We start from the raw sequence: 25590 nt of genomic DNA, 5'->3' as shown, positions 1-25590 counted from the left end.
GCTGTCCGACGTCCTTGCGAATCCTTTGACTGAACAGTCAACTCCGCACTAATTGCAAGCTAGACTATCGAGGTCGCGTGTTGTTTTTTGGACAGTGTGTGCTGATCGAATCTGTCGTCGTTTGGGGTTTTGAGCCGTTGGAGCAGTACCCGGGGAAGAAACAAGGGTCTGATCGCAGGGGCCAGATCGCGGTTTGGCCAGCAAAGGGTCTTGTGAAGCGAGAATGTGTTGCAAGAGCAAGGACGTCCAGAACGTAATCAATCAAAGCCATCACAGCTGGCGTCGAAAGAATTGAGATTCCCTGGGTCTAGTTGCAGCAATAAACCACAGCTCCCTAGGCTATCTGCAACGGCGGTGAACAAAGTCTCAATTCTTTCGAGACCCGCCGTGCCATGAATGACACGTTCATCTCAAAGATTTCCGCCTCGCAGAACCGATTGCGGAGATGTCACCAAAGTAACTTCTGTTGGGTTGTTCTGATAGCCTCTCTGAATTCACACATGGTTCATTTCCATGCGGCCAAGGTCAAGGGGATCCAAGTGGAAAGCAGAGCATCCAAGTCATTCATCAGTCGTGCAGTCGAATCACAATTGTCGGTTTTGCGGAAAGTTTTGAGATCCAAACGGTCAGGCCGATTGTTTATTAGAGATTATGATACATAGTGTCTATATGCGGTGTCCGAAAATCCGGCTCAAGCGTTTACTTGAGGGTGACGGTGATCTGGCCAGTCTGGGAGCAGACAAAGTCGTTGGCGCCGTTGCCACCAGCGTGGCAGTAGACGGCGGCCTTGGTGGTGCCAGTGATGCCGGCGCTGTAGAGACGAGTCAGTCCAGTGATCTTGACAGTAAAGGAATAGACTTACCCAGTGCCCTGGTCCTTGGAGACGGAGAGGGTGTAGTCGGAGTTGGAGCCGGAGAGGCCGAACTGGTACTGGGAGGTACCGCACTTGGCCTCCTTGCCGTCGGCGATCTCAGCGCCGGAGGAGACGGAGCACTTGACACCCTGGAGGGTGAAGGAGGCGGACTGGATGCCGTTGTTGTCACGGATGGAGAGGTCGGTGACGGTGGCGGTCTCGATGTTGGCGGCACCGGCGGAGGCAAGGGCGCTCAGGGCGGCGACAGAGGCGGCGATGGAGAAACGCATTTTGATGGTTGTTGGTTGGGTTTGGAAGATCGAAAGATCGGAAGTAGTTGGTTGGAAGAGAGTGTGAGTTGGAGAGTTGAGTTGTTGTGATGATGGCTTCTTGGACGGTTGCGAGAGCTTCATATATACCCGTTCGTGGAGACCCCTTTACGGTAACAACGTGAGCTTAGTCCATCAGTGTATCCTGCTATACGGGAGACTGTGAGCCCACCCTATACGAGAGACTTGGAGCTCACTGCCGCCCCCGAGCATACCCCTCTTTGGTGTAGAGACATTCCAGTGACGCGGACCGGCCCGGCCACCACAGTGGTGGCCGTCCACGAAGTAATGGTCAGGGCCCCAGTCCTCTTACGAATTGATCGGCGCGGGTGAGCTCCGGGAATGCGCCGCTGTCGCCCTTCGAGAAGGCGAGGAGCTTCAGGGGAAGCAGGCTGAGTGTCTTGCTAGTCTGAAAGCAGTAATTGCGCAACAGCTTCCTCTAAAACAATCCAGTAGTGCGGGAATAGGTAATACGCGTTCACCGAGGGCAGTAGTAAGCCCGAGCACCGAGGACACGCTGGCTGGTACATCCGCCGCGGTGGGAATAATTCACAGTGCGTGCGTTGAACGCGCCAGGCCATCAACAGTTGTTTCATCGAACAGACTTGCGACTCAGTGCGTGGGTCTTGCCAATTGGACTGTCAAAGATGTGTTCGGTGTTGCCAACCCCGAGGTCTGCTTCCCGCGATTCTCTTGCTTGAATGCGCCTCCGCAAAGGCGCGCATCAGGAAAGGAAGATCGTCCCAAGCTTCCATTGTGAAAAGCGGTCAGTGGGGTAGGGCTGTGGCACAGCCGGTGAGTGACGACGTCCAAGTGGATCGTAGGGCCGTAGGGCTGTGTCGCTATCCATGCGTTACGAGCGAATGATGGGACTGGAAGACCATCAGTGCGTTACGAGCGCTTGGGCAAGGCCCCTCGGGCTCTCTCCTCCGCCACTCCGACGAGTACTTCAGCCGTTGAAATGACGTTGAGACACTTTACATCCTCAAATCCGTAGTAATTCCTTGGCGATGACATCGCTTCGTGTTCAATCGTCAGGCCATTCAGCCGAAGACTGACGTCGCGAGGGCTTTTGAAACCTGGAGTTGGAAGCCTCATTTGCAACTGTCTCGCTGTAATCCAGTAGCCGAGCTTTGGGCCGCGGTTCAAATCTGATGGAGCGGCTACCGTAGAAATTGACACTGAAGATAGTGACACGTGCGACGGCGTGTCCGAAGGGGACAGAGAGGTGAAGGTGAAGCTCAGACGTCGAAGGGAGCCGTTGCTAGCGTGTGCTGCTCCATGTGTGGTCAGGGACTTCGGCACACGGGACCGAGGGCTCCCGACAGCTTGCAGAGAGTTCCGCTGGCAAAGTGGGTGTCGAAAGGAATGAATGTTCCTCGTGTAAGCGCGACTGCACAGCTTTACTGAATAGCACTGTAGCCGTAGTCCCTAGTTGTTAGCAGCTGCAATACTGGTTCAAGAGTCTTGATTCTCTGTTATACCTGGTTCAAGAGTCTTCATTCTCTGCTATACCTGGTTCAAGGGGTTTTCAAACCAAAGCCCCTTCCTTGCCCCTTGAAAACATATCCCGGAGGTAACCAGCCAAACAGATCCATCGCTTCCGTACTCCAAGGACCCACGTCGCTTTCTACCGAAGGAAGTGTTTGAATGGAGGCTTGTCGTGCGGTCTTGAGCCGCACTTGTGGTGGCGCCGCCAGTTCTTGGCAGAATAGCATCTTCTTTTGCGGGCCTGCTTTCAACTTCAAAGTCCTAGGTCGTGGAGATGGAGTATTCTTACGTCCCGGAGGCCGTCCGAGATCTGGGGGCGTGTTTGGTATGGTAACATCAGAAGACATTGGCTCCTCGACGTCGGAGGTTAAGTCGATGACATCCTTGGAGCGCGGAAGCGACGGGTCTGTCAGTGGTGTTTGTCGCATCGGCGGAGCCATGGCTTCTCGATCGCGTCAGTAGCATTCTTACGTTGCGGAGGAGCATTCTTACGTTGTGGAGGCACTTGTGCAACCCTCTGACGTTTAGTCGCCCTTTCCCTGGCTGTCCAGTCGTTTCGTTGTCTCTCCTCGAATGGCGACCGGATGGGGAGTTGAGCCTTTCCAAGTGGGCCTTTCGGAGTCCCAAGTACTGCGCTGAGAGGACGATTCGGAGGCTGCGCGACTGCGCCGCTGCTGGATGCCGGGACAGGTCGCTTCCGGAGTATTGGGGTCAAGTCTGTCTGGGTTGTCGACTTTGGTTCGGCGACTTCGACGATGACGCCATTCTCCAGAGTGAGCTCGTCACCCTCTTGCATTTGATTGCCCTCCTTCCAGTATGTATCTCCAATGTGATTTCGCGACTGATCATAGACCATGGCGCGCTTGTTGAAGGTATGGAATTTGAGGAAGCCATCGTGCCATCGCTTTTGCTTTCGGCGCAGGTCGTGGGTGTAAAGACAGGCGAATTCGTGAACTGGCGCGGTGTTTTGCGAGGGGGGTTTGATGTTGCGGAGGGCGGTAGGAGCGGCGCTAGCGGGCAAGGTCATGCTGAGGTTGAGCAGGTCGCGACGAGTGAGGAGGAGTCATGAGGTCGAGCAGGTCGCGATGGGTGAGGAGCATTCACGAGGCGTCGCAGGTCGCGGTGGTGTTGAGTAGAGGTGTGGGTGGTGGTGTGGATGAGGCTCGCTGTGGGTTGACGCGTTGGCGTCAGCGCGACGCCTGCAGCGTAGGGTAAGTTGAGTGCAGGGGGGCCCTACCGAGCAGGCGGCGCCCCCGCTGAGCTCAAGCAGCAGGCAAGCTCCACCCCAATCACGCTCCACGTATGCTCGTCACCTCCCTCACCTCTCACAACCTCCGCAATTGGCCGTTTGTTTGCCTGTCCCCCTCTTCCCCCGCCCTTCACTCTCTTTTATCTTGCATTGTCCTTGTTGCTGCTGCGCGCATTGTTCGTCGTCTCAACCATGCAGCGTATCCAGCGCAGAGTGGGCTCCTTTCTCCCCCACGGGGAGGACGACGCCCAGGTCGCGACCATGGTGGCCGAGTTCAAGGAGGTTGATCAGATGCTGGGAAAGGTGATCCAATCGCTCCCTCCAAGCCTGCTCACGGCTAACACTCGCCTAGCTGCTCGATGCGACCAAGAATTGGCGCGACGCGTGGTCTCAGATCCTCAACCACGAGCACATGTTGGTGTCCGAATTCGATGCTCTCTACAAACCCATCAACGCCGTCGGCGAAATCTCAAACAGCGGACACATACCGTCAGAAACACCCCGAGAGACGGCTGAGCGCACGGCGAAACTAAAGATCTTATACACGGACCTGAAGAATGATTTGAACGAGGACATTTCCCTCATCGACTCGCGGCTGCTTCGACCCATGCAAAACGCACGCCAGAGCATCAAGCCCATGTTCAAATCAATCCAGAAGCGCGAGGACAAAAAGGTGCTTCTCCTTGCATCCCCTATTCAAGTCAATGTCTGCTGACTCTATTGAAGCTGGACTATGAACGCTACAAGAGCCGTGCTGAGAAGATTGAGAACTCGGCCAACCGCTCCGCTCGAGACGATTCTGCACTCGCAAAACACCGGATAGACACGGACAGAACATTCACCGAGTTTGATGCTGCGGATCATCACCTTCAATCTCATCTCCCTAGGGTGACGGCGGCTGTGCTCTCCCTCCTGCCCTTCCTCCTCGCCAGCGTGATCCAGGTGCAGAATAACCTTGTCGCCAGCCTCTACACCGTACAGCATGAGTTTTGCCAGCAATATGGGTTCTCTTCGCCGCCGCCAGAAATGTCGGACGTGCTGGGCGAATGGGACGCGACCTTTACACCGTTGCGCAAGGAGCTCGAAACAAGCTTCAAGCTACTCGTCAACTCGAATGTGGTCCGGCAGCCCATGGAGCTCCCAGAGCAAAAGCACGACACATACACGGGCTTCAACCTGCGCAACAAAGCATCAGACAACTTTAATTCTGGCCGCGCGCGCCTCGGAAGCCGGCCGTCATTCAATTCGCTGCGCTCAAGCTCCAACACGACGGCAGGCGAAGAAAACCCTCCGCCCAAGCCACCGCGGCCGCGCGGCAATCCGCCATCCCCGGAGCAGCAATACATCACCGCGTCTGCTCCAGTGAACCTGGCACCTCGACCAAAGGTTGCAGCCAATAAACCGCGCATCCCCTCGTCGTCTCCGTCATCGACTCTGGTCCCCTACGATGGCAACTCTGCCGGTCGGCGCCCTGCAACCGCCAATTCGTACTCCCCTACGCCGCCGTACCCGCTAGATCCGCCCGACTACTTCACAGCCGCACAGCAGCGCCCCCATTCCAACGGGGCGACGACTCCCGGCGCTCCCACCAATGGCGCCGTGCCGACGCCGCTGCAGGGCCTGGCGGCCGGCATCGCGGCCAAGAAGAAGCCCCCGCCGCCGCCCCCAAAAAAGAAGTTTGACATGCAGCCGCGCGCCGAGTATGTGACGGCGCTGTACGACTTTGACGGCCAAGGTCCTGGTGACCTGACGTTCCGCGAGGGCGACCGCATCCGCGTCGTCAAAAAGGATGGAGACGCTATGGACAGCTGGTGGCAGGGCGAGTTGAGGGGCGTGCAGGGCAGCTTTCCGGCGAACTACTGCAAGGCGGGTTGAGAAAGAAGCGCCAGTTGTGCTGTGAAAAGGCTGGAATTGAGACTGGACATCACCCAAGGTTTTGGACCGTCAATCGTGTTTCCCGCGGATCGATCATGTCCGGCGATGGTAGCTGAGCGGACGACAGAAAGGAGTGCATGCAGAAACGCAGAAAGCAGAAAAGCGGGCAGACCAGCACGAGGTACTCGACAATGGCAAGGCGAGGCACAGGAACGGCAGACACAATGTCACAGCGGATGGATGTGTGGATGGACAACCAGCTTCGCTTCTCTTAATAATATCTAAGTAGCTGTAGGGTAGGTAGATAGGTAGGTAGTTAGATAGCGCAGAGCAGCGGCGTACCGTACGCAAGTTGGTAGTGAAGGAACTCCTTGCATCACATCAACGAGTGCTTGCTTACCTTACTTCACTTTTTTTGTCGGCTGTTGTGGTGAGAAAGGGCCCCCTGGTCCGAGTGTGTGTGACGTCATCGTCATCGACCCGTCCACCTACATGTACCTATCTACCTCCCTAACGGTTGCAACTTGATACCCATTGGCCACGAATCTCAGGTATGCAGCATCAAAGCGATGTAGAGAGAAGTAGCCGGAAAAATCTGCTCGCGTTTCCAGCGGAATCTATGCACTACCCGTCTCTCCTTTTTTTCTGCCAGCTTTTCGAAGTTCTTTTGGTTTTATATCCTTTTCACCAAAAAACTCAAACTTCTCATGTCACGGCTCCAACCACATCAACTCACAACGACTCTCACAAACTCCTCGCCCACTCAACCAAAGTACATCAAAGGCAAGCGGGTTATACGAATCAATTTGACTTTTCATTCTCGACGCCCCTCTCCCAGCCAGCCAGCAAGCAAGCCGGCCAGCCAGCCAGCCACCAGTAGAACTCATACATACATACTTGCAACCAAAGCCATGCACACACTTCGCGCGCCCACACAAGCCACCAGCAAAGGGACAGCGCAGACGGGAGGAGACAACGAAAGAAGGGGAACGGAGGAGTAGAGCATTAATAGTAATATGAGTAGAGAGGTGAGCATTTCAGCCGTAGGACGACGACGACGACGACGGAGAAAAGTAGCAAAGGGCCGAGGTAAGTCGGTCGGTCAAGGTCGAGGTTTGGTCGTTTGGAAGGAAGCAAGACACCGCACCAGGGACCGTAGGTGGGTAGAATGCACACCTCCATGCATCTGTCCATCCGTCCAGCAAGCCAGCCAGCCAGCCAGCCAGCCAGCTGGCGCATCACCATCACCATCACCATCCCCCGCCACGAAATGAAAAAGAAGGGTAAGTCCAGACCAAACCGCGCTCGCTTCCACCGCGACGTCCGACAGCAGCCCGCAGCGAAGAAACCCAAGGCAGACGACAGAGAAGAGAACCACCGACGAGCGCTAGAGCAAGCTCAGCACACAACAGCGGACGACCATCCATGTATTCGCCCGAGAGGCCGCAAGCAGCGACGCAAGTGATCCAGGGGGTAGGGTAGATAGAAGAGGGAGAAAAATGTGTGCGAAGGGAGACAGGAGTGGTGCGTCGGTCTAGCTAGCCCGGATGAGGCTCAAGCCATGTACGGTATGTCAATTGCACCCAACCAGAACAAGGGGATCGACGAACGCATGGTCTGGGTCGACTCGCTCGCTCGTTTTCGCTTGCGTGCGGGCCGTGCACATCTGCCGTCAATAATGGTCATCGTCGAGCCGGCGGACGGGCGGGCGGGCGGGCGGGCGGGCCTATGATCGTGCCGCTGCCGTGTAGTCGCGCAGCGCGTCGCGCAGGCTGTCTTGGTATGTGTATGCGAGAACGACGGCGATGGCGGCGAAAAAGACGGCTCTGCAAATGAGTAACTCGGTCAGCAAACTCGATACAACAAATCCGGAGCATTGTTCGATGCTCATCGCGCAGGTCAAGGGAAAATGGATTCTATCCTGCCTCGTCTCGAAAGACAAGGCAGGATTGAACAAGATGATGAACAAGACGCTTACGGTGGAGGCTTACGTAGCGCGTCCTCGCCCTCCACACAAACTCGAGAACCAGCGGCCGATCGGCCCAAGCCAGCTCCCGAAAAGCGCATTCCAAATGGCAATCAGGGCACCCTGGCGTCTCTTGTCCGGCGGTGCACCCTTGGAAGACGAGGGCACGACGTCCTGACGGTCACCTTCGGGGCCTGGCGATTCTCTGGCATCTTCGTAGACCGTCTGGGAGGCCTCTATCCGCGCGCCAATGTTCTCCGCAGGGATTGCAAAGACTGAATCAGCACGCTCCTGCTTCTTACTTGCAGACTCGTTCGTAGGTGTCAGCGGCGGCGTGGGTACTGATCCCACGGTGCGTGCATGGTGCTGTCGCTCAGCCTGTCCATCACGCTGCACGTTAAGCGAAACGATATTTGCAGGGTCCTCCTCTTCTTCCTGGCCTTCTTGAATCGAGTCCAGCGGCGATGGCGGAGGTGGTTCTTGGATCGAGTCCAGCGGCGATGGCGGAGGTGGTTCTTGGATGGACTGGTCCTCTTCAAGCCGGTGCTCCAGGGACCGAATGTGTTCGTAGATGGTCTCTCGTTTGGTGGGGAATGGCTCCAGTGATGGGTCATTCGGATCATCCTGGTTCATCATGTCCTCGAGAGAGTGCGGCGACTTGGAGCTGCTCTCCCCAGGCGGCAAGGCAATGGTCTCATGTCGGAAGAGGGGAATGTCTCCTTTGAAGTCGACGGGCTGAAAGTCGTCTGGACCGACGGCGCCGTCGTCTTCGTCGTCGGTGATGTTACTGCTACCGCTGCTGACGGCGACGGCAGCCTCATGAGGGAACAACGGTGCTTGTTGAGGAGCCTCGGGGGAGATCGACTCGTGGGGTAACAAGGGCACGTTATCATCTGCAGGTGTATGCTCGATAAGCGCGTCGTGTCCCACGGCGGCGGCAGAGTCTGGGTGCATCGATGCAAGACCCTTGCCATCTGACTCAGCTGATACGACGACCAGGTCGGGGTCTGCATCGGCCTTGGGTTTTTCATGGGCAACTTGGCCGAAGTCGTCGCCATGGCTGGGCGCGTCGTCGACCTTTTCCACAACGACTGCGAGCACGGGCGACGTAGAACGCGACTGAGGTTCCGGGTCCGATTCTGCATTGCACAATTAAAATTCCGATTTAGCAGCTGCTTTACAAAAGACTGAGACGCTGTTTTTTCTTCGTGCTTTCAAGAGACCGTGCAACTTGCCGCGTTTCTCGACGCGGAAACCGTGCCTGGGAGATGAACGAAAACCCACTCCTCCGAGCACTTACCCTTCCCAGGCTTGCGATCTTGGCTCAGCTGCTGCTTCGTCCCACGCGACCAGACTTCAGGTGCAGACTCGACCCTTTCCAGTCCTCCCTCCTCTTGGCCGGCATCCGCGCCACGTTCTGCCAGCAAATCTTTCGGTTCGACGATGAGGAGATTGTTGCTGTTGCCGAAGCCGTCCGAGACTGGAATGTCAGTGTGCGGTCGAGGGAGAGGGGAGGGTAGGTACCTGTCGGGGCGTTGTCATCGCAGACCCACCAGTCGCCAGGGCCGAGCCTGAACTTGTACTGGTACTCGCCAGCCTCGACGGCGTCGAATTTCTTTTCAAAGATGAGATCGCCGGACGGGGTGCGCTCCTGCTTGACGTCCATTTCGACGACCTGCCATGGAGGATTGGTCAAGGAGGTGGCGACGAAGACGGGCGGGCTGGTGCTGGGGTGGTAAAAGGTGATGGTGACAGGGATCTTGGGCCTGGAAAGATCCATGGCGTCTGTGCTGGTGTTGGATGGTCGGCGATGGAAATAGCGAGAAGGACGAAAGGACCTGGGCGACTTTTTCGAAGGCGAGGGAAGAATGGTCTGCGGACGTTCCTTGGAGGAGGTCAGGGATGCTGGGCGAACGAGGTCAGCTTCGGAGGCGGCAGCTTTGGGGTTTGGCTTGTGGATCTTGTTGGACGAGGAGGGCGGCGGCTTGGTGAGAGGCATTGCGACGGAATGACGCTATGGTGGAACGACGGGGAGCGAAAGCAGGGTGGAGAGTTGACATGATGGAGGGAGACTTACTGCTGCGGCCAGAGAGAGTGAGGATCGCTGCTTCCGCTGGGGGGAGAACAGGGCAAGAGGGAGTTGATAATGTATGTGGGTGGACGCGGCGCGACGAAGTGACCCAGAGAGAGGCAGAAGCGGACCAAACCACGGAAGGCTCTCTCGTCCGCAAGCGACTGGCAGAGTGGCAGAATGTGGAGAAGACGTGCAGTGCAGACCCGTTGACGCATTTCAGTCCGCCGTCGGTTCGTTGGGAATTCGGGGCCAGGGATGGATGCTGAACCCTAGCCGCCGCCTGGGGTCGGCATTGGCTGCTCTGCGCTGCGTTGGGAGGACATGAAGGTTCAGTTGTCGTGTTAGGTTGCTCTTCCTCTCCACCATCTATTCACTCTCCCTCCCCGCACCCCAGGATCATCGCCGTTCTCTCCCAAGCCACGCCAAGCAGCAACACCAACCTCAACACCACGGCCATTCCGCCTCGCTGCTCTCTTATCATCTCCACTCCTCTCGGCTTGACCGCGTCGTCGCCTTGCACGGCGCTACCCCCCTCTAGCGGCCTGTCAAACCAAGCCTGCCACATGCCGTTCCCGACCACCTTATCTTGACTGCCAACTTCTCGTGTTGCGTCTGTTTGTGCAGCAACCATGCGCTCCGAGTTGATTGCCTTGCCCTTCGACCCTCATGCCGTGCAACGACGAGCCTTGCTCGCGCCTGGCTTGCAGCTGCCGCCTGGGGGCGCGTGGCGTCTCACAAGGAAGCAAAACTTGCTGCCACCTGCCTGCCCTACCACCACATGCAGGCCAAGCCATGGAAACGCCTCAGCTGCATCCACCCATTCCATCATGCCACGGCACGTGACGTCCCCTAAACACGGCAGTTCGATCCTCTACCTTGTCGCTGCACCTCGATGGACAACCGTGGGGCGAGCGGCAAGCCGTGGCGCAGTGCAGACCGGAGTCGGCCTTGAACAATCGTGGCCCCATTTGCCCAATCGGGAAATAGACGCTGCCCAGTTGCACTAGACGCAAATCTAGAACACCACCTCGCAACCACCACTGTCCAAACACCTTGTGGTCAGCTCGGTCCACGCGCTGTGCGCAAGAATCCAGAGCACAAGACGCCCCGTCGCGGGCTGAAGAGGAAATAAACATGACATGCACAGACAGAATGACGTCGATGGAGCTGGAACGACCCTCGCAATGTCTGAGATAATTCTTCGTTTGACAACATGCTTATCCTGGACTTTCCTGGCGCACCCAATCATCGAATGCGACCCCGTCCAGAATGCCTCGGCGGCTCCATCGCTGCAGGTACGTACATGCTGGCTTCGACGCGCACGAAGAAACCAGATGAGACGGCCACAAGCCTGGGGAAACAGGGTCTTGCTCATTCGAAATGACGTTGACTGAGTGCGTCAGCCTTGGCGGTGTGGCTTGTCGAGTCGTTGGAGTTGGTAGAAGAGCAGTCGTCATGGTGCTGCATCTTTTCCACAGACAATCTTGAAGGCGTTTGATAGGCCATCGCTCAATCATCCTGGATGGAGCCCTCTTCCCTCGACCTGGAGCGACGCTCTCTCGATCTCGATCGTCTGTCTCTAGACCTTGACCTGGACCTCGACGCAGATCTCGACGCAGAACGCCGCCTGTCGATACTCCTTCCGTCCGCATCACTGCTGTACGCCCCCTCAGATTTTTCCCGGTCGTGACCATTGCCTGCATCCATATCCTGATCTCCATCCTCATCCAACTCGTCCACCTCGTCGCCCAACGGACTGACTCTGGGGTCAAGCAGCTCCAGATCCTCGAGCAGTGTCCTGGGCGGCAGTTTCCAGAGGCTCGTCGCGCAGATGCGGTCCTTGGTCAACAGATTGTCGACAAACTCGTCCACGTGTGTGAGGACGAAGCCGTCCCTGGTCCGGCGCTTCAGCTTGCGGTAGTCGGCCAGCAGCGGCTCCAGAGTCGTGTAGATTTCGACAGGCTCCCATGCCAGGCGAATGTAAAATGCAGCCAGCGCGCGGAGGTACTTGAACTCGCCGCTCTGCGCGGGGGCGTCTTCCTCCCCATTTTGATTCTCATCTTCATCCGCTCGCGCGTCGCCGCCCTCGTCCTCGGGCCAGTTCAGATACGCCAGTATGATCTCCTTGTCCGGCACGAGCTGCAGCAGCTTGAACGCGAGGCACAGAAACGGCGTCGGCTTGCCCATGCCGCCGTACGTGCCGCCGACAAAGCTCAGCTCGGCCGCGCGGTCGCACAGCGTGGCCGCGTTGAGCCCGAAGCATTGCTCTTTCCAGTAGTACGATTCGGTGATGCGGTCGCGGACGGCCTTTTCGAAGAGCAGCGCCGGGTTCTGCCCGCGGATTAGGGTGCCGCTGTAGCCCCGCTCGTCGAGCAGCGCTTTTGCGTCGGCCGAGTGCGTCGTCATGGGTGGAGGGTGGAGATAGGCGGGACGGAGGTTCTGGATGGATTGGGCGAGGTCGGGCGCAAGAGCTGTATGCTGGCGGTGTGGTTGTCGTTGGCCGTCGTTCTCTTGGAATCTCGAGAAGCCGACGAGAGCGCGACGGAAATGCGGCGCACAGACCGCCACCCGCCGCCCGCCAAGCGTTGTAGGGCTGAGGGGACATGGAGCATTAGGTCTAGGATAACTACAAAATAATGTTTAATTCGTGCGGCATTACTGGAGGAGCATCGATCAGATGCTGGTCTCATTCCATCCATCGCAGCAACCAATGCTTCGATCGATTGCATCCATAGCAGCACCAGAGAAACTGCCACGTCGGCAGACGGGAGACTCGAGGACGCAGGGGGAGCACCGCAAGCTTGACCGGTCCGGCTTTTGGCATGCATGAGGAAGTCTTAAGCAGAGCGGAGACATAGCTGCTTGGACAGAGATGTAGAAAAGGAGAGGTCTTTCTAGAATCAGAGCGCCCCTGAGATGTGGATTGCCTGGCCTGGGCTGGTGGGACGCGCAATCCTGGGGAGTGGAGACCGGTCACCGAATGGTGCAATCTCAAGTGGTGGTCTGGGAGCAAGAGCTCAACACCAGAGGGGAGCATACAGATGGTGATGCATTGCAATGGGCACTTTGGATGGCGAGGCGGAACTAGATGCGGCGCATTTCCGCCCCAGGCGCTTCTGGTGCCAGGGTAAGGCGTTGCTCGTGTCAACGGCGCTTGTAAACACGGCGGCGGACTCGCAGCCAAGCGCACGTCGCCCAAACAAGAACACAATCTACTTTCGGGCGGCGAGCACGAGCTAAGACTTTTGAAAAGGCTTGCAGCTCCTTGCTTTGGGCCATCACCACCACCGCCGCCATGGTGCTGCTCACGAGCGGCCAAGTGTCGATGGTAATATCCTCAACCATCAGTATGTTGTCGCCCGCTTGGCGCTTGGCCCGTCTCGTGCTAACCCTCGAACAGTCTTTGTGTTTACCTTTTTGCTGTTCCTGTCTGGCTACCTGCTCCAGCAGCAGACGGTCCGCGGCCTGCAAGCAGCAATCAAACCGCGTCTACCGGCGCCGCTTCCTGCGACCGAGACATACGATCCGCATGCTCGACTGGCACGACGGCCTGGGTTTCGCGACGCGAAGTACGACAATTTCCTCCAGGAGGCTGAGGTGCAGTGGCATAAACTGGGCTATGTTCAGCTCGTCAGGAATCACGACGAGGTCTGCACCGCCGTCATGCACTTTGCGGATCTCCATCGCGACAGGAGCCCGGCTACCAGGATACTGTTGTTTCCGAGAAGCTGGATAGAGGACGACGATGCCGACCCGTATCTGGTGACGAGCAGGAGATTGCTCAGGACAGCAGTGAGAAGATACAAGGTAGTTTTGAGACCAATTGGTCCGCTCAGGGTCGCCGATGGTGGGTTTGCCTACCTTGTCATTTGAGATTGAGTTGACATGCCTAGATTCATCCTTTGCATACTCGTTGACCAGCATGTTTTCTCTGACCGACTTTGATCGCCTGATTTACCTTGCCCCATCAGGCGTCATTATCGATTCTCTCGCGTTGGACTCGCTGCTGGCATTCTCGCCGCAAAAGAGGCTGGCTGCGCTTCCAGCAGATCCGTCTGCGTCCAAGATCTCGACGAGCTTTATGGTGCTCCAGCCATCGGTGTCGACATTCAAGGAACTCTCAGCCGCTCGTGCTGAGCGCGTCTCCGATGACGAGGCGCTGTTTCAACAGTACTTTGACGCGCATTCGTCTTTGCTGCCGCCAAGTCTCGAGCTAGACACGACGCTGTACTACGAATCAACGGAGCTGCGCTTCCTCGGCGACCCAGACTCTTTCAACTCGACGGCATTCTTCGGCTCGACTTCGTACGTGAGACTGGCGGACCCCGAGTTGCCTGGGCCAGAGTACGATGTGCCGTACGGAAAGATGGTGGAGCTCCGTCCCAAGAAGGGCGAGGCTCGCTGGGCATGGGAGAGACTGTACTTTAAATTCCATCATCGCAGGATGGAGGTTTGCGGGCTGGACCTGCTGACGCCGAGAAAGTGGATCCAGGAGAAGGCAAAGGCAGAGGAGAGCAGCGGGTCGACCGAGTTGTGAAATGTGAATATCAGCAGGACCAATGGGGGTTTTCTGGGCATTGCATGGCGGGGCCGGAACAGGATCGAGTAGGTGGGACGGACAGAGCAAAGCGCCAAGTGATATAGATGCGGAAGGAATGCGTCCAGACCAGAGCCGCACGCGGAAGCGGCCGAAGGGACGTGTCGCCGGAACCGGTGCCGGTGAGGCTTCACATGGACGGGCGAGTCAAAGAACAGGGAGAATCAGCGTGCCGGATGGCGGCGGGCAGCAACCTGAAGTCGCGGCGGGCTTGCAAAGGCAGACGCACGAAGTTGTCGCAACATGCGCCGCCTGGTCTTGAGCCGAGTCCAGGCCTGTAGCGTCTCCTGTACGTGAATCCCTGTTTTGCGGGGAGAGGGTGACGGGCCTTTGTCATCGTCTTGGTGTACCGTCAGATGGATGAAAGCAGGAGGCGACAAAGGCAGCGAATGAGCAGAGGGGCGTGCCTTGAGATGACGAGGGGGCGGGCGGGCGGGCGGCAGAGGAGGAGATGCGGCGGGTGTCTGGCCGGGCGTGGTGTTGATGGGAGGGGAGACGAAGATGAAGAAGAAAAAGACATGGCATCGAGGCCCCGAGGACGATGATGTAGAGCTGAAGCAAGACACTACCTTACCTTACAGCCAGACGGACGGGCGACCAAAGCGGGCGCTGCGGGTTGACGGCGCCGATCGTCCCTTGAATCCCAAGCTAAAGGCTGGCTATCGACGGTAGCGTGGTGTTTTCTGCATGTCGACATCCATCTTGACTTGTTCCCTCATTGAATGCCTCGGCCTTCCGTTGTCGTCCTGTCCTCATTTCTCACCTGCCTGCCGAATCGGGACGCCGTGCCTCCAGGTCCAGTCGTCCACCACACCAGCTCCACCACGACCACCTCACCACCAAGCATCATTTGTTCCCTCTCGTCAAGGCCCTGTCGCTGGCTGTCACCGCTCTAGCGCTCGTCCTGCTCCTACGCCTACGCCTACTCCTACCCTACCCACTGCACCGCCTACCCACCCACCCTCTCCTCCCTGGCCTGGGTCCAGTCGTCCATCACTCGTCTCAAACCTCACCTCACGCACTGTCTCTTCAACGGACCGAAGACTGATCGTCATCGCGTCCGCCCGCCAGCCCAGCACTTCCGTTGGCCGTCCTGACCAGGACCCCAATAATCCTCGCTACCTACCTCTCCCCCTCCTCCCCTCCTTGTCCTTGGCCCTTTGACTCTCTGTCTCCCCCCCCCTCACTCGCTCGCCTCTCGCACTCTTGTACGCCTTGCATCCATTGCTCCCTTTTGCTCGACTCGACCTGCGCCCAGCTCTGCTCTCCTCCTTACCCCCCGTTTCCACTCCCCGCAAGGCCTCTGTTCCGAACGCGTCCAGGATCGACGGCCAGATCCACCCTGCAGGAACTTGGGTTGTCGCGGCACCTCCCCAGGGCAGAGCTCACGCCGGCCAGGGTAGATTGCCTCACTCCCTGCAATTGACCGCTTCTATGCCGTCCTTGGGATTTCTGAAGAAGAAGCGGACGAAGGACTCGTCTGGTTCCCGCGACCTCAACATCGACTCGCCCTCGTCGCCCGTCAAGGAAAAGGACACCTCGACGACACCCGTCACCCCTACCGTCCCCTCCAACTCCGCCTCCGACCCGTCCTCCGCCCAGCCGACCCAACCCTCGTCGCAGCCCTCGTCGTCATCACACAACCCCCAGGACTCGCTCATCCAGTCCTCGCGCGCCGCCGAACCTATGAACTCGTCACCCTATCCTCAGCAGTTCGGCCACCCGCAACCCAGCGCATCCTCCCCCCAGCCTTACCACCCGCAACCCCAACAGACGCACAACCTGCCGAGCATACAGAACCTCATCAACCCGTCCAACAATGCCGACGCATCGCAATCAAACTTTGCCAATGACGCGCAGGCAAAGGCAATGGCTCAAAACGGCCAGGCCGTGACGCCCAGCGGCCAGCAACAATCCCAGGTCCGGACCACAAAGGGCAAATACTCGTTGGGCGACTTCACCATCCAGAGGACCCTGGGCACGGGCAGCTTCGGCAGGGTCCATCTCGTCCAGTCAAAACACAACCAGCGCTTCTACGCAATCAAGGTCCTCAAAAAGGCCCAGGTCGTCAAGATGAAGCAGGTCGAGCACACCAACGACGAGCGCAAGATGCTACAAAAGGTCAAGCACCCCTTTTTGATCACACTATGGGGCACCTTTCAGGACTCGAAAAATCTATACATGGTCATGGACTTTGTCGAGGGTGGCGAGCTGTTTAGCTTGCTGCGCAAGTCCCAGGTATGACCCTTTTACCCTACTCCCGCCGCTATGCTGACCCGCATCGAAGCGCTTCCCCAATCCCGTGGCCAAGTTTTACGCCGCCGAGGTGACGCTGGCGCTCGACTACCTCCACTCGCTCAACATCATCTACCGCGATCTCAAACCCGAAAACCTGCTCCTCGACCGACACGGCCACCTCAAGATTACCGACTTCGGCTTCGCAAAGGAAGTGCCGGATATAACGTGGACGCTTTGTGGAACACCAGACTACCTCGCACCCGAGGTCGTGGCGTCCAAAGGATACAACAAGTCGGTAGATTGGTATGTTTGTCTTTGCATGTGAGAGATGGGCCTAACACGTACAGGTGGTCGCTCGGAATTTTGATCTTTGAAATGCTCTGCGGATTCACGCCATTCTGGGACAGCGGTTCGCCAATGAAGATTTACGAAAACATCCTCAAGGGTCGCGTCAAGTACCCGCCCTACGTACATCCCGACGCACAAGACCTCTTGCAAAAGCTCATCACACCCGACCTGACCAAGCGATTGGGCAACCTGCACGGCGGCTCCAAGGACGTCATGCAACATCCGTGGTTCGCCGAAGTCACATGGGAACGCCTAGCGAAGAAGGACATTGACGCGCCGTACGTGCCGCCTGTCAGGGCGGGTGCTGGAGACGCGAGCCAATTCGACAAGTACCCGGAGGAGACGGAGGCGTACGGGCAAGCCGGCGATGACCCGTACGACACCACGTTTCCTGAATTTTGATACAAGACTAAACGTTTGATAGACACGGACACCTGTTTGGCGAGTTTTGAAAAACATGATGGTGCGTGACGGATGCGAGGTACCAGGCCAGGCGCCATCACCGTGCAGGCTTCACGACGGAAGCTCCGGCGAAGATGGTCAACCAGCCTGTCGTCACCAGGACCATGGCCTACAAGACAGCAACGCGAGCTTTGTGCCCATTGTGTAGCAGATGATGGGAGGTTCTCGGAAGCATCGTTACGTTCTGGATTTTGTCTTTGGGGATGGCTCTTGGAGCTTGGCTGGGCCACACCTTTCTCTCATTCTCTCTCTATCTCTCTCTCACTCTGTCTCTTCTCGGGCGCGGGCTTGATCCTCGGATGGAGATATGTGTCATGGTGGTGACCAGGATACTGGTTGGGGAACGGTCTGAGGGTTGGTAAAGGAATATGAAGGGTGCAAGGAGGACCGCGATTGGGGCGGCAGAAGTCGACGGACTGAAGCAGGCGAGCCGGCACAGTGTTAGTTTGACATTAAAAAGTTGAAAAATGCTGCATGCCCGGCTGATGATTTCGTGGAGCCGCTTCGGGAAATGAGCTTTCTCCGCAGTAAAGGCTGCAGAGGCGCATGTGGCGCTGCGGCTCGTGAACTCTTCTTGCCAAAGCCAAGATGTGCGAATGACGTCCGACTCGTCCAAAGTCCAACTGTCGAGCAGCTTGTCAATTCATGGCGTGATGGCTGAAGTCGGTGGGTGGTTCTTGAAAGTGGCGGCGTGATTCAGGAACAACGTCGATTCCACGTCGCAACAGGCGGGTGTTGTTGATGCGAAAATTGGTACACAAGTCTTGCGAGAAAAGAGCGAAGGACTGTGAGTGGTGGAGAGGTGGTGATGTTTTTAGCAATGCCATGGTCACGGACTGTCGCCTGGGGGCGAAAAGGCGGGTGGCTGAGCAAACATCAGGAGAGGCAGGCTGCAAGACGTCGGACGTCGCCTTCCTTCTTCCTCAACCTTGCAAACAGACTCAAGCACGCCTGTTGCCAACCCTCAACACCCTCACCCCTCCTACCAGACGTTATTGGCCACCGCTGTCGTCATCGCTGGATGCCGCGTCGAAGCCAACCGGGGCTGTGCGAGGCTTGAAGTCGGCTAACGGAGCGTTCGCATCTCTTCGACATCTCTTCTCTGCACGCCGCCGAGAGTTTGAGCCTTTCGAGGTCAAGACCAAGCTTGCATGGAGCCTGGCCAGAGGCGCAGCGAAGAACCGCCGTCATGACCATCCTCTTCTTCAACTCCAGGCACAAGCAGCCCAAACAACCAGCGCATGCGCCAGGATGGCCCCAACAGGAGAAGCATACACATCGTCCACCAACCCCACAACGACCACAAACCTCGCAGCATGCAGGCCATGGGCACTCTCAACCGCTCCCGGCTCAAAATATCGCCCACCATCATGTTCCGCTCCAGGATTCAAAGGTCGACCATGATGTTTCCTTTAATCCCCCAGAAATCGAGATATCGCCGCCTACTCCAGCGCCGACGATCCACCAGCTGGGACCACCTCCGGCATCTTCTCCGCCACCCATGTATCATGCTCATTCAAGTCCGGCGTGGATTCCACCTCCCACTGAGCCCTACCAGACTAGCCAATATCAACATCAACCTGATTCTTGGGGCGGCAACAATCAAGTATACAGCGCATCATGGCAGGCTCCTCCACCAACACCATCCCCGCCACCTCCCACGATCTTGTATGCTGCGCCGCCGTATACTCCTCCTACAGGGTTGGAAAAGAAGCCGAGCCGCCGCTTCGGCTCCCAATCCATCAGTAACCTCAACCAAGCCTACAAGCAAAAGAAGAACGCGGCAACGCAGTCCGTCGCCAACCTCAATCAAGGCCTCAAGCAGAAACAAAATTGGGCGACCAGTTCAGTGACGAACCTCGGCGAAAGCATCACGTACCAATGCTGTTCCAAGACTAACGAGTACATCTGCCACACGCTGGCGCTGTGCGATTTGATCTCTTCCAAGCTTGACTCGGTCATCAATTCAATTGACGAGGAGGTGTTTAGCGGGAACCATGATGAAATGGGTGGGTACTCCTGCATGAAACCCTCTGTGGATTTGTTCTGACAGTTTCAGTAATCTACGAGCATCCCCAGCATGCCCATTCGGGAAGCCAAGAGCATTTCAACCAGCAGGTCATCACAGTGGGAGGCAGCGGTCAAAACGTGTCCGAGACTGCAAGTAAACAAAATCGGTTCAGCAAGGTCTGGCACTATGCGAATTCCCGACTTCCGCCTCACCTGCCGCCTTTCAAGGTCTTTGTCGAAACGTACCCGCTCTTGTGTCTGGCAGCTCAGTACTCTGAAAAGGTCTACCACAAACCCACCGGTGGAGAGCGCGAGACACACGTGGAGCCGGATTGGAAACGGGGAACCAAGGCCATGGTCATCAAAAGCGTGCCTCTCGACGACATGAACACTGTCGTGTTTGCCATCAGGGGCAGCGCCGGCTTCATGGACTGGGCCGTGAACTTTAGACCTGCGCCCAGTTCGCCGGAAGGCTTCCTCGACGATCCCGGCAACCTCGTACACTCGGGCTTTCTGTACACGGCGAAGAACATGGTCAAGCCCGTGGCCGCGCGGTTGCGACACATCCTCCAAGAGAACCCACGCCGGGCTTCTTGCTCTCTTCTCATCACTGGTCACTCCGCGGGCGGAGCAGTCGCAGCGCTCCTCTACACGCACATGATGTCCATGACCGTCAAGTCAGAACTCACCAGCCTGAATGACTGCTTCAAGCGGGTCCATTGCGTCACGTTTGGAGCGCCGCCCATAAGTCTGATCCCATTGAAGAAGCCGCCCTCGGACCAGAAAAGGCACCACAAGAGTCTCTTCTACAGCTTCATCAACGAAGGCGATCTCGTGTCCCGCGCGGACAAGGAGGTGATTAAAAACTTGCTGCGTCTATTGGCGACGCCGGCACCGTTGAGCAACGGCAGCTGTTCGGATCTCGCAGCCCTGTCCAAACTCAGTCTCTCCTCGTCAAACCTCAAAAAGCCGAAGCACAGCAAGTCGTCGTCGACGCCGGCGCTATCGACGTCGCTAAAGCCGCTGTGGGATGTTCCGCCGGGGACTCTGAGCTGCGCAGGGCGGTTGATCTTGCTCAGGGAGAAATCGGCGCAGTCGCAGCAATCACTGGGGCAGCCGTACACTTCCGCGGTTGGCGAGGTCGAGGCGTGTGTAATCGAGGATGACATGCTGCGGAGGGCCGTGTTTGGAGATCCAATGTGTCACCTGATGACGTTGTATGCGCGGAGGATTGAAGAGCTAGCACATCGAGCGGTAACGGCGGGGGGGATGCGGTAAGGCGCGTGGGTGAGCTTTTTTTTTTGGCCTTTCGATCATACCCTGGGCGGGCAGAGCATTTTGGGAGTCTTTTTGTTTTCATTGGTTACGGCGTTGGATGAATTGACCAAAGGCGAATGAGTGCTTCATTGGAGTGGGAAATCGGCATGTAGATGCATCTGGTAGTTTGGTTCCTTTCGTTCGACAAGACGTGAGAAGTCTTGGGCGTTATGCGCAACGGCGGGCAGGGTGGCCAACGGCCGAGGGCTTTTCTGATGTGCTTTCCGATTTGGATGTTCAATTTACCGAAGATAATCGGACGCGGCTCTGGTCATTCAATTCAGGAACAGCTTCCCAAAAGGCAGCTATAAGCGGGAAATGAAGTCAGCACTTTTTTCTCTCCAGCGTTTGCCTGCTCAAAGGAATAGACGACACGGCCAGCGTGTTGGACGAGAAATGTCTAACAGGCTCCAGTGGTTTCATCCTGCGCGGCCCAAGTACAACAATCCTCCCCGCCGGCTCCACGGCCGCCACGACCTGGGAGACCAGCCACCCGATCGCGTCGCATTATATCTCGTCCCATTCACTTCAGACCCGAACGCGACGGACAGACATCGTCCAGATCACGTGCAGAGTAGCCATGGGCCAAGGCTTGGCGCTGGCTCGGAGGTGCACAAGACGTCGACAAAGCTAATTCCGTACTTCCGTAAATCCGCCCCAAAACATTGGACTCAGTGCTGCCATGGACAACACCAGCCCCGCAGGTGCGTTGCGTCACCTTGGCCTTTTACTGTTACATGTCTAACTCAGGCCAGCCTCTCTCCGTGGCCCCAAGATCCCCAAGGCCTGCGAGGAGTGCCGACGACGCAAGCAAAAGTGCAACGGCCTCAATCCTTGCAACATCTGTTCCAAACGCAACACTCCCTGTGAATACAGGTCCTATATCCGGAGAAGAACCGGCCGATCGTCGACGACCGATGACCATCTGTCGCCAGCCCTTGGTTCCGCTGGCGACGAGGGCGACCAGCCGTCGCGCAAACGGAGTCGCGTCAGCCACGACGCAGATCAGAATGGCGAGCAGGAGTTGAGCAGCAGCACCACCTCGAGCGACCCCGACGCAAACACCTTCTCGGACGTCCCCCCGCGCTATCACATCTTCTCCAGCATCCGGGCAACCCACGCCCCGGCCGACTCGCCCTCGTGCGTCCTGCAGCTATACTACGGCTCCTCTTCCAACTTTTCCTTCCTCCAGCACATCCACGCCCACCTCAACGCCCAGGAGGAGTCTGTCCCGCGCCGAAATGCTCACGTCGACGAAGTCCAGAATGGCAACGAAGGTATCGACGTCTTCAAGTACCAGGGCCTGGCCTTCGGCAGTCTGAACGGCCCACGTGACTCGAATCCCCTCTTCCTGCGGCAGGATCTGGCACGGAGCTTTTTGCAAAACTACTGCCAGACTGCCCACTTTCACATCCCCGTCCTTCCCGCCGAGCAGCTGTGGACGAATTTTGAGAGGCTGTATGGCTCCGCTGATGAGGGCACCATCGACCCGGCCGAGAGGGCCATCGTCGTGGTGGCCATGGCGATAGGCGCGTCTCAGACCACGCACGACAACTGGCGCCGGACTCTTCTCTCTCAAGCCCGGTCAGAGGCGGAAGCCATGTCGCACATTGTCAACTTGAGGGCGGTTCAAATCGCCCTTCTCATGATAAGTCTCCTGTGTTGATTGGAACTGAATCTAGCTGACTTATCTACGCCCATTGCGAATTCATGACCGGCAACCCCAACTCCTCGTATTTGTATCTCGGCGCAGCGATCAGAAAGGCGCTTGCGTCGGGCATGCACAGGAGGACCCCTACGAATCGTCTCCCGACGTCCGAGTCGAACGAGGCCAAGAGGACGTGTTGGTCGCTCTTTTGCTACGAAAGGTAGATGGATCCCCAACTTGCCGGATTGAGTTGCTTACATTTTCAGCATCATCTGTCTGTGTCTGGGTCGCCCCTCTTCCTTTTCTCAAGAAGACGTCGGCCTGGCCAAAGCGGAGCGTCCATCCTTCATGGCCATGTACGTCCGGCTGTGTGAGATTATACGCATGGTGCAACACTTGCACAACCACCACGACAGCACGCCCAGCAGAGATTTGAAGGCCGCTCACGGCATACGGCACGCGCTAAAGCAGTTTGCTACGTTGGTGAAAGAAGATCTCAGGTTCGCAATTGGCGGTGATCTCGTAGTGGACAACCAGGGCAGATTTGTTGAGCAGGTTGTCATGTCCTATCGTGAGTCCACTAGCCTTGTCTTCTCCTACCCAATGACAGGTAGTGATAACGTCGTTAGTCCACTACTACACGCAAGTTCTTGCGTTCCGCCCCTTCCTACTGCTCTTTGTCGAACTCAAGCGACGAGCCGACGCAGAAAATGGCGGGCAGCCAGAGGCAAAGACACCTTTCAACAGTCCGCCACTGCTGGAAGCTTGCGAGCACTGCGTCGATCCTGCGCGAAAAATTATCATGTTTGCCGAGTCCATCTTCGCGCAGAGAGGCGTGGAGACCGAGGGCATCTACAACCACATCTTCTTCGTCGAAAGCGCCTGCTTCGTCCTCATCCTGGCGGCGCTGCACGACCAACACGGCGCCAACCGGCACGTCCGCTACATCCGACGTGGCATTGCGGCGCTGCGGCAAATGATCCGCCGCGAACCCATCATCAGCGTCATTGCTGCCATAGAGACCATGGCTACTCGCGTCGAGCAGTTGCGCGGCATGTACCAGCAACAGCGCCCGCCGTTTGCCGCTCCCATCAACTCCATCCAGTCGCTCCTTCAGCACGACGCACCGCCGCCCGCTGCCAGCGTGGCGCCCTACAACGGCGGTGGCGGCGGCACCAACGGCTCTGCAATCCGCACGCTGCAGAGCACGAGCAGCCCAATCGACCCCACACACCCGCCGCCACCATCTCAGACTCCGCAGTACCAGCAACAGCAGCAGCAGCAGCAACAGCAGCTCCCCGTCCAGTCCGAAACCGACATCTCCCCTGGCTTCGGTATGGTCGACCCCAACACGCCGGCCGGCTTGACCGACAGCAGCAACGGCCAGTTCATGGACTCGGCGTGGCCGCTCATGGACTGGAACTTTGACCTGTCGACCCTGGACTTGGAGAGCTTTGTCAGCGTCATGGGGAACGGGACGGGGAATGCGACGGGGAATGCGACGGGCTTTGGCTTTGCATGAGAGGAGGGTGGAGTCGGTGAAAGAACGAAAGAACAAATGGAGCCGCGTGGATGCCATCATCTTGTATGTACTGTACATAAGGGCGCACGCGAAGTTGCGGTGGCTGTGGCGGCGAGGTCCACGACCCATGGACTGATTGGACGGCTGGCTGGCTTACTGACTCACGGCCATGAGTCCATCGACTGTATGTATGCAGACAGCTTTCTGGTACCTATTCTACTTCCTCCTCATCCTCGTTCGCCTTCTCGTCTACAACCCACGCTCCGGATCAACGCAACGTCCTTTCATTACTTTCCTCCTCGGTTCTCTTCTCCTTTCTCTTTCTCTCTTCTCCAACCAACATCTCCTTCTTCTCGTCCTTTCCCCCGCAGACCGGCCAGCATCGCAACAGTGTCGAGCACGCAAGTCGCCGGTGCGTCGGCAGGAGCCGGACAATCCGTGGATGGAGAGTCGCTCGTTGTGTCCAATTCAGGGTCCAGCTGGCCCGCCGACACTTCCGTTTACTACCCTCCACTCCTCCACTCCGCTTCGGGAAGATGGTCGATCCGCGCACGCCGCGCGAGCCGGGCCGTGGGCCGAACCGAAGCACCGCCTGCCTGCCTCGTTGAGTGTGGACTGCGGGATGAGAGAAAGAGGGGAGGGGAGAGGGGATGAGAAGGCTGTCGCGGCTTCCTGGCAGATTTGATGAGTGTGTTTCCCTCGCCTGTGTGGTGGTCGGCGTTGAGAGCGTCGCTGGTGCGGCTGCGGCTGCGGCTGCCACGTTGGCTCGGTTTTTGGCGGGCGGTGGGTCCTTCATGATGGATTCTCGTCCTCGTCTCGCGCCGTGGACCAACAAGCAGAACAGGACGAGAAGTCCTCCGGGGCGTCGGTATGTACTCGCTGCTGCAGTCGCCACAACAGGTGAGCAGGGCGCTGGTGGTCGAGGTGGACCCTCCGTGGTGGGTCTCCGTTTTTTTCCTTCGTCAGATCGCTCGAGGAGTAGACGGAGCTGAGTCCGTTCTTGAGTCCATTTTTCCTTCTTGTCCTGGACGGCAAAGACAAGCTTGCGTTTGCAAGAGCTACGGTGGGACCAAGAGTGCCGCAGCCGCAGCGCGTGGTAACACGCGTCCAGCAAACGTGCAAGAGAGGACGTCACCGCGAACGAAACCAGATGGGACGCTTTCAGTCGCGTTCTACCAGCTCGACAGAGTCATGTTTCCCACGCCTGAAGTGGGCTGTTGCGAGCATTTTTCAGCTGGGGCTATCACGTTGGTGGTCCATATCTGGATGTGGGCCTTTTGTGATGGGGTTTGCTTCTCTTCAGATCATTGGACGGAGCGTCGCTCCGGTCCGGACCCAGTTTTCTTGCCCCAAGGAGCAATGAAGAGCATGTCGTGTGCGAGCTCGAGGCTGCGCTCAGAGAGCTATGATGGCTGGAAGAGTTGTTCAACGTTCACGCCAGCAGTCCATTCAATGTCTTGGGTGGCTGAATTCTCTGTGGCGGCGCTGGTGTCGATTGCCGGAATACCACTTCTGAGCAACCATTGGAATTCGCGTTGAAGAGGTGCGGGCCGGAAGAAGCACTGTCCAAACGAAGATCGGACGAAATCTCGCAAAAGATCTTGGTGAGTG

General features: G+C 57.5%; 11 protein-coding genes across 11 annotated transcripts; 7 read left to right on the top strand and 4 right to left on the bottom strand.

Annotated features, from left to right (window-relative positions):
• Positions 1-929: 929 nt before the first annotated feature.
• J3D65DRAFT_526631 (uncharacterized protein) lies at positions 930-3646 on the bottom strand (the record flags this gene model as incomplete). The annotated part of the gene is made up of 3 exons (XM_066796647.1): positions 930-1023; positions 2926-3115; positions 3145-3646. Coding segments are annotated over 3 exons (786 nt in total), but the record flags the coding sequence as incomplete, so codon positions are not given.
• A 258-nt stretch (positions 3647-3904) lies between these two features.
• J3D65DRAFT_579196 (uncharacterized protein) lies at positions 3905-6188 on the top strand. Its single transcript, XM_066797693.1, has 3 exons — positions 3905-4225; positions 4275-4595; positions 4649-6188. The coding sequence occupies exons 1-3, from the start codon at positions 4115-4117 to the stop codon at positions 5795-5797; spliced, it is 1581 nt and encodes a 526-aa protein (XP_066650396.1). The 5' UTR covers positions 3905-4114; the 3' UTR covers positions 5798-6188.
• A 1263-nt stretch (positions 6189-7451) lies between these two features.
• Positions 7452-8901, bottom strand: J3D65DRAFT_640362 (uncharacterized protein). The gene is made up of 2 exons (XM_066801785.1): positions 7789-8901; positions 7452-7623 (listed from the first exon to the last, which is right to left on the bottom strand). Exons 1-2 carry the CDS (start codon positions 8715-8717, stop codon positions 7524-7526), a joined length of 1029 nt encoding a protein of 342 aa, XP_066650395.1. The 5' UTR covers positions 8718-8901; the 3' UTR covers positions 7452-7523.
• On the bottom strand, positions 8880-9668 carry J3D65DRAFT_640359 (uncharacterized protein). Its single transcript, XM_066801784.1, has one exon. The coding sequence runs from the start codon at positions 9541-9543 to the stop codon at positions 9088-9090; it is 456 nt and encodes a 151-aa protein (XP_066650394.1). The 5' UTR covers positions 9544-9668; the 3' UTR covers positions 8880-9087.
• Positions 9669-11186: 1518 nt separating this feature from the next.
• Positions 11187-12489, bottom strand: J3D65DRAFT_640355 (PRP38 family-domain-containing protein). Its single transcript, XM_066801783.1, has 2 exons — positions 11611-12489; positions 11187-11496 (listed from the first exon to the last, which is right to left on the bottom strand). Exons 1-2 carry the CDS (start codon positions 12241-12243, stop codon positions 11347-11349), a joined length of 783 nt encoding a protein of 260 aa, XP_066650393.1. The 5' UTR covers positions 12244-12489; the 3' UTR covers positions 11187-11346.
• A 401-nt stretch (positions 12490-12890) lies between these two features.
• Positions 12891-14856, top strand: J3D65DRAFT_653789 (uncharacterized protein). Its single transcript, XM_066802471.1, has 3 exons — positions 12891-13184; positions 13238-13684; positions 13731-14856. The coding sequence occupies exons 1-3, from the start codon at positions 13133-13135 to the stop codon at positions 14372-14374; spliced, it is 1143 nt and encodes a 380-aa protein (XP_066650392.1). The 5' UTR covers positions 12891-13132; the 3' UTR covers positions 14375-14856.
• A 56-nt stretch (positions 14857-14912) lies between these two features.
• J3D65DRAFT_640351 (uncharacterized protein) lies at positions 14913-15608 on the top strand. The gene has a single exon (XM_066801782.1). It carries the CDS (start codon positions 15122-15124, stop codon positions 15596-15598), a length of 477 nt encoding a protein of 158 aa, XP_066650391.1. The 5' UTR covers positions 14913-15121; the 3' UTR covers positions 15599-15608.
• Positions 15609-15868: 260 nt separating this feature from the next.
• J3D65DRAFT_671937 (kinase-like domain-containing protein) lies at positions 15869-17472 on the top strand (the record flags this gene model as incomplete). The annotated part of the gene is made up of 4 exons (XM_066803432.1): positions 15869-16672; positions 16722-16975; positions 17020-17394; positions 17445-17472. The coding sequence occupies 4 exons, from the start codon at positions 15869-15871 to the stop codon at positions 17470-17472; spliced, it is 1461 nt and encodes a 486-aa protein (XP_066650390.1).
• A 767-nt stretch (positions 17473-18239) lies between these two features.
• Positions 18240-21131, top strand: J3D65DRAFT_147250 (Alpha/Beta hydrolase protein). The gene is made up of 2 exons (XM_066794054.1): positions 18240-19491; positions 19542-21131. The coding sequence occupies exons 1-2, from the start codon at positions 18672-18674 to the stop codon at positions 20768-20770; spliced, it is 2049 nt and encodes a 682-aa protein (XP_066650389.1). The 5' UTR covers positions 18240-18671; the 3' UTR covers positions 20771-21131.
• A 23-nt stretch (positions 21132-21154) lies between these two features.
• Positions 21155-24207, top strand: J3D65DRAFT_640340 (fungal-specific transcription factor domain-containing protein). The gene is made up of 5 exons (XM_066801781.1): positions 21155-21513; positions 21565-22457; positions 22505-22677; positions 22724-23028; positions 23087-24207. The coding sequence occupies exons 1-5, from the start codon at positions 21492-21494 to the stop codon at positions 23977-23979; spliced, it is 2286 nt and encodes a 761-aa protein (XP_066650388.1). The 5' UTR covers positions 21155-21491; the 3' UTR covers positions 23980-24207.
• Positions 23921-24741, top strand: J3D65DRAFT_147439 (uncharacterized protein). Its single transcript, XM_066794055.1, has one exon. The coding sequence runs from the start codon at positions 24016-24018 to the stop codon at positions 24631-24633; it is 618 nt and encodes a 205-aa protein (XP_066650387.1). The 5' UTR covers positions 23921-24015; the 3' UTR covers positions 24634-24741.
• The last annotated feature ends 849 nt before the right edge of the window (positions 24742-25590 follow it).

The sequence above is a fragment of the Phyllosticta citribraziliensis genome (assembly GCF_038025025.1).
Source record: "Phyllosticta citribraziliensis strain CPC 17464 chromosome Unknown J3D65scaffold_14, whole genome shotgun sequence".
NCBI classification, from domain to species: domain Eukaryota; kingdom Fungi; phylum Ascomycota; class Dothideomycetes; order Botryosphaeriales; family Phyllostictaceae; genus Phyllosticta; species Phyllosticta citribraziliensis.
The sequence above is the reverse complement of the archived record's forward strand: the minus strand, read 5'-3'. Positions and strand labels throughout refer to the sequence as shown.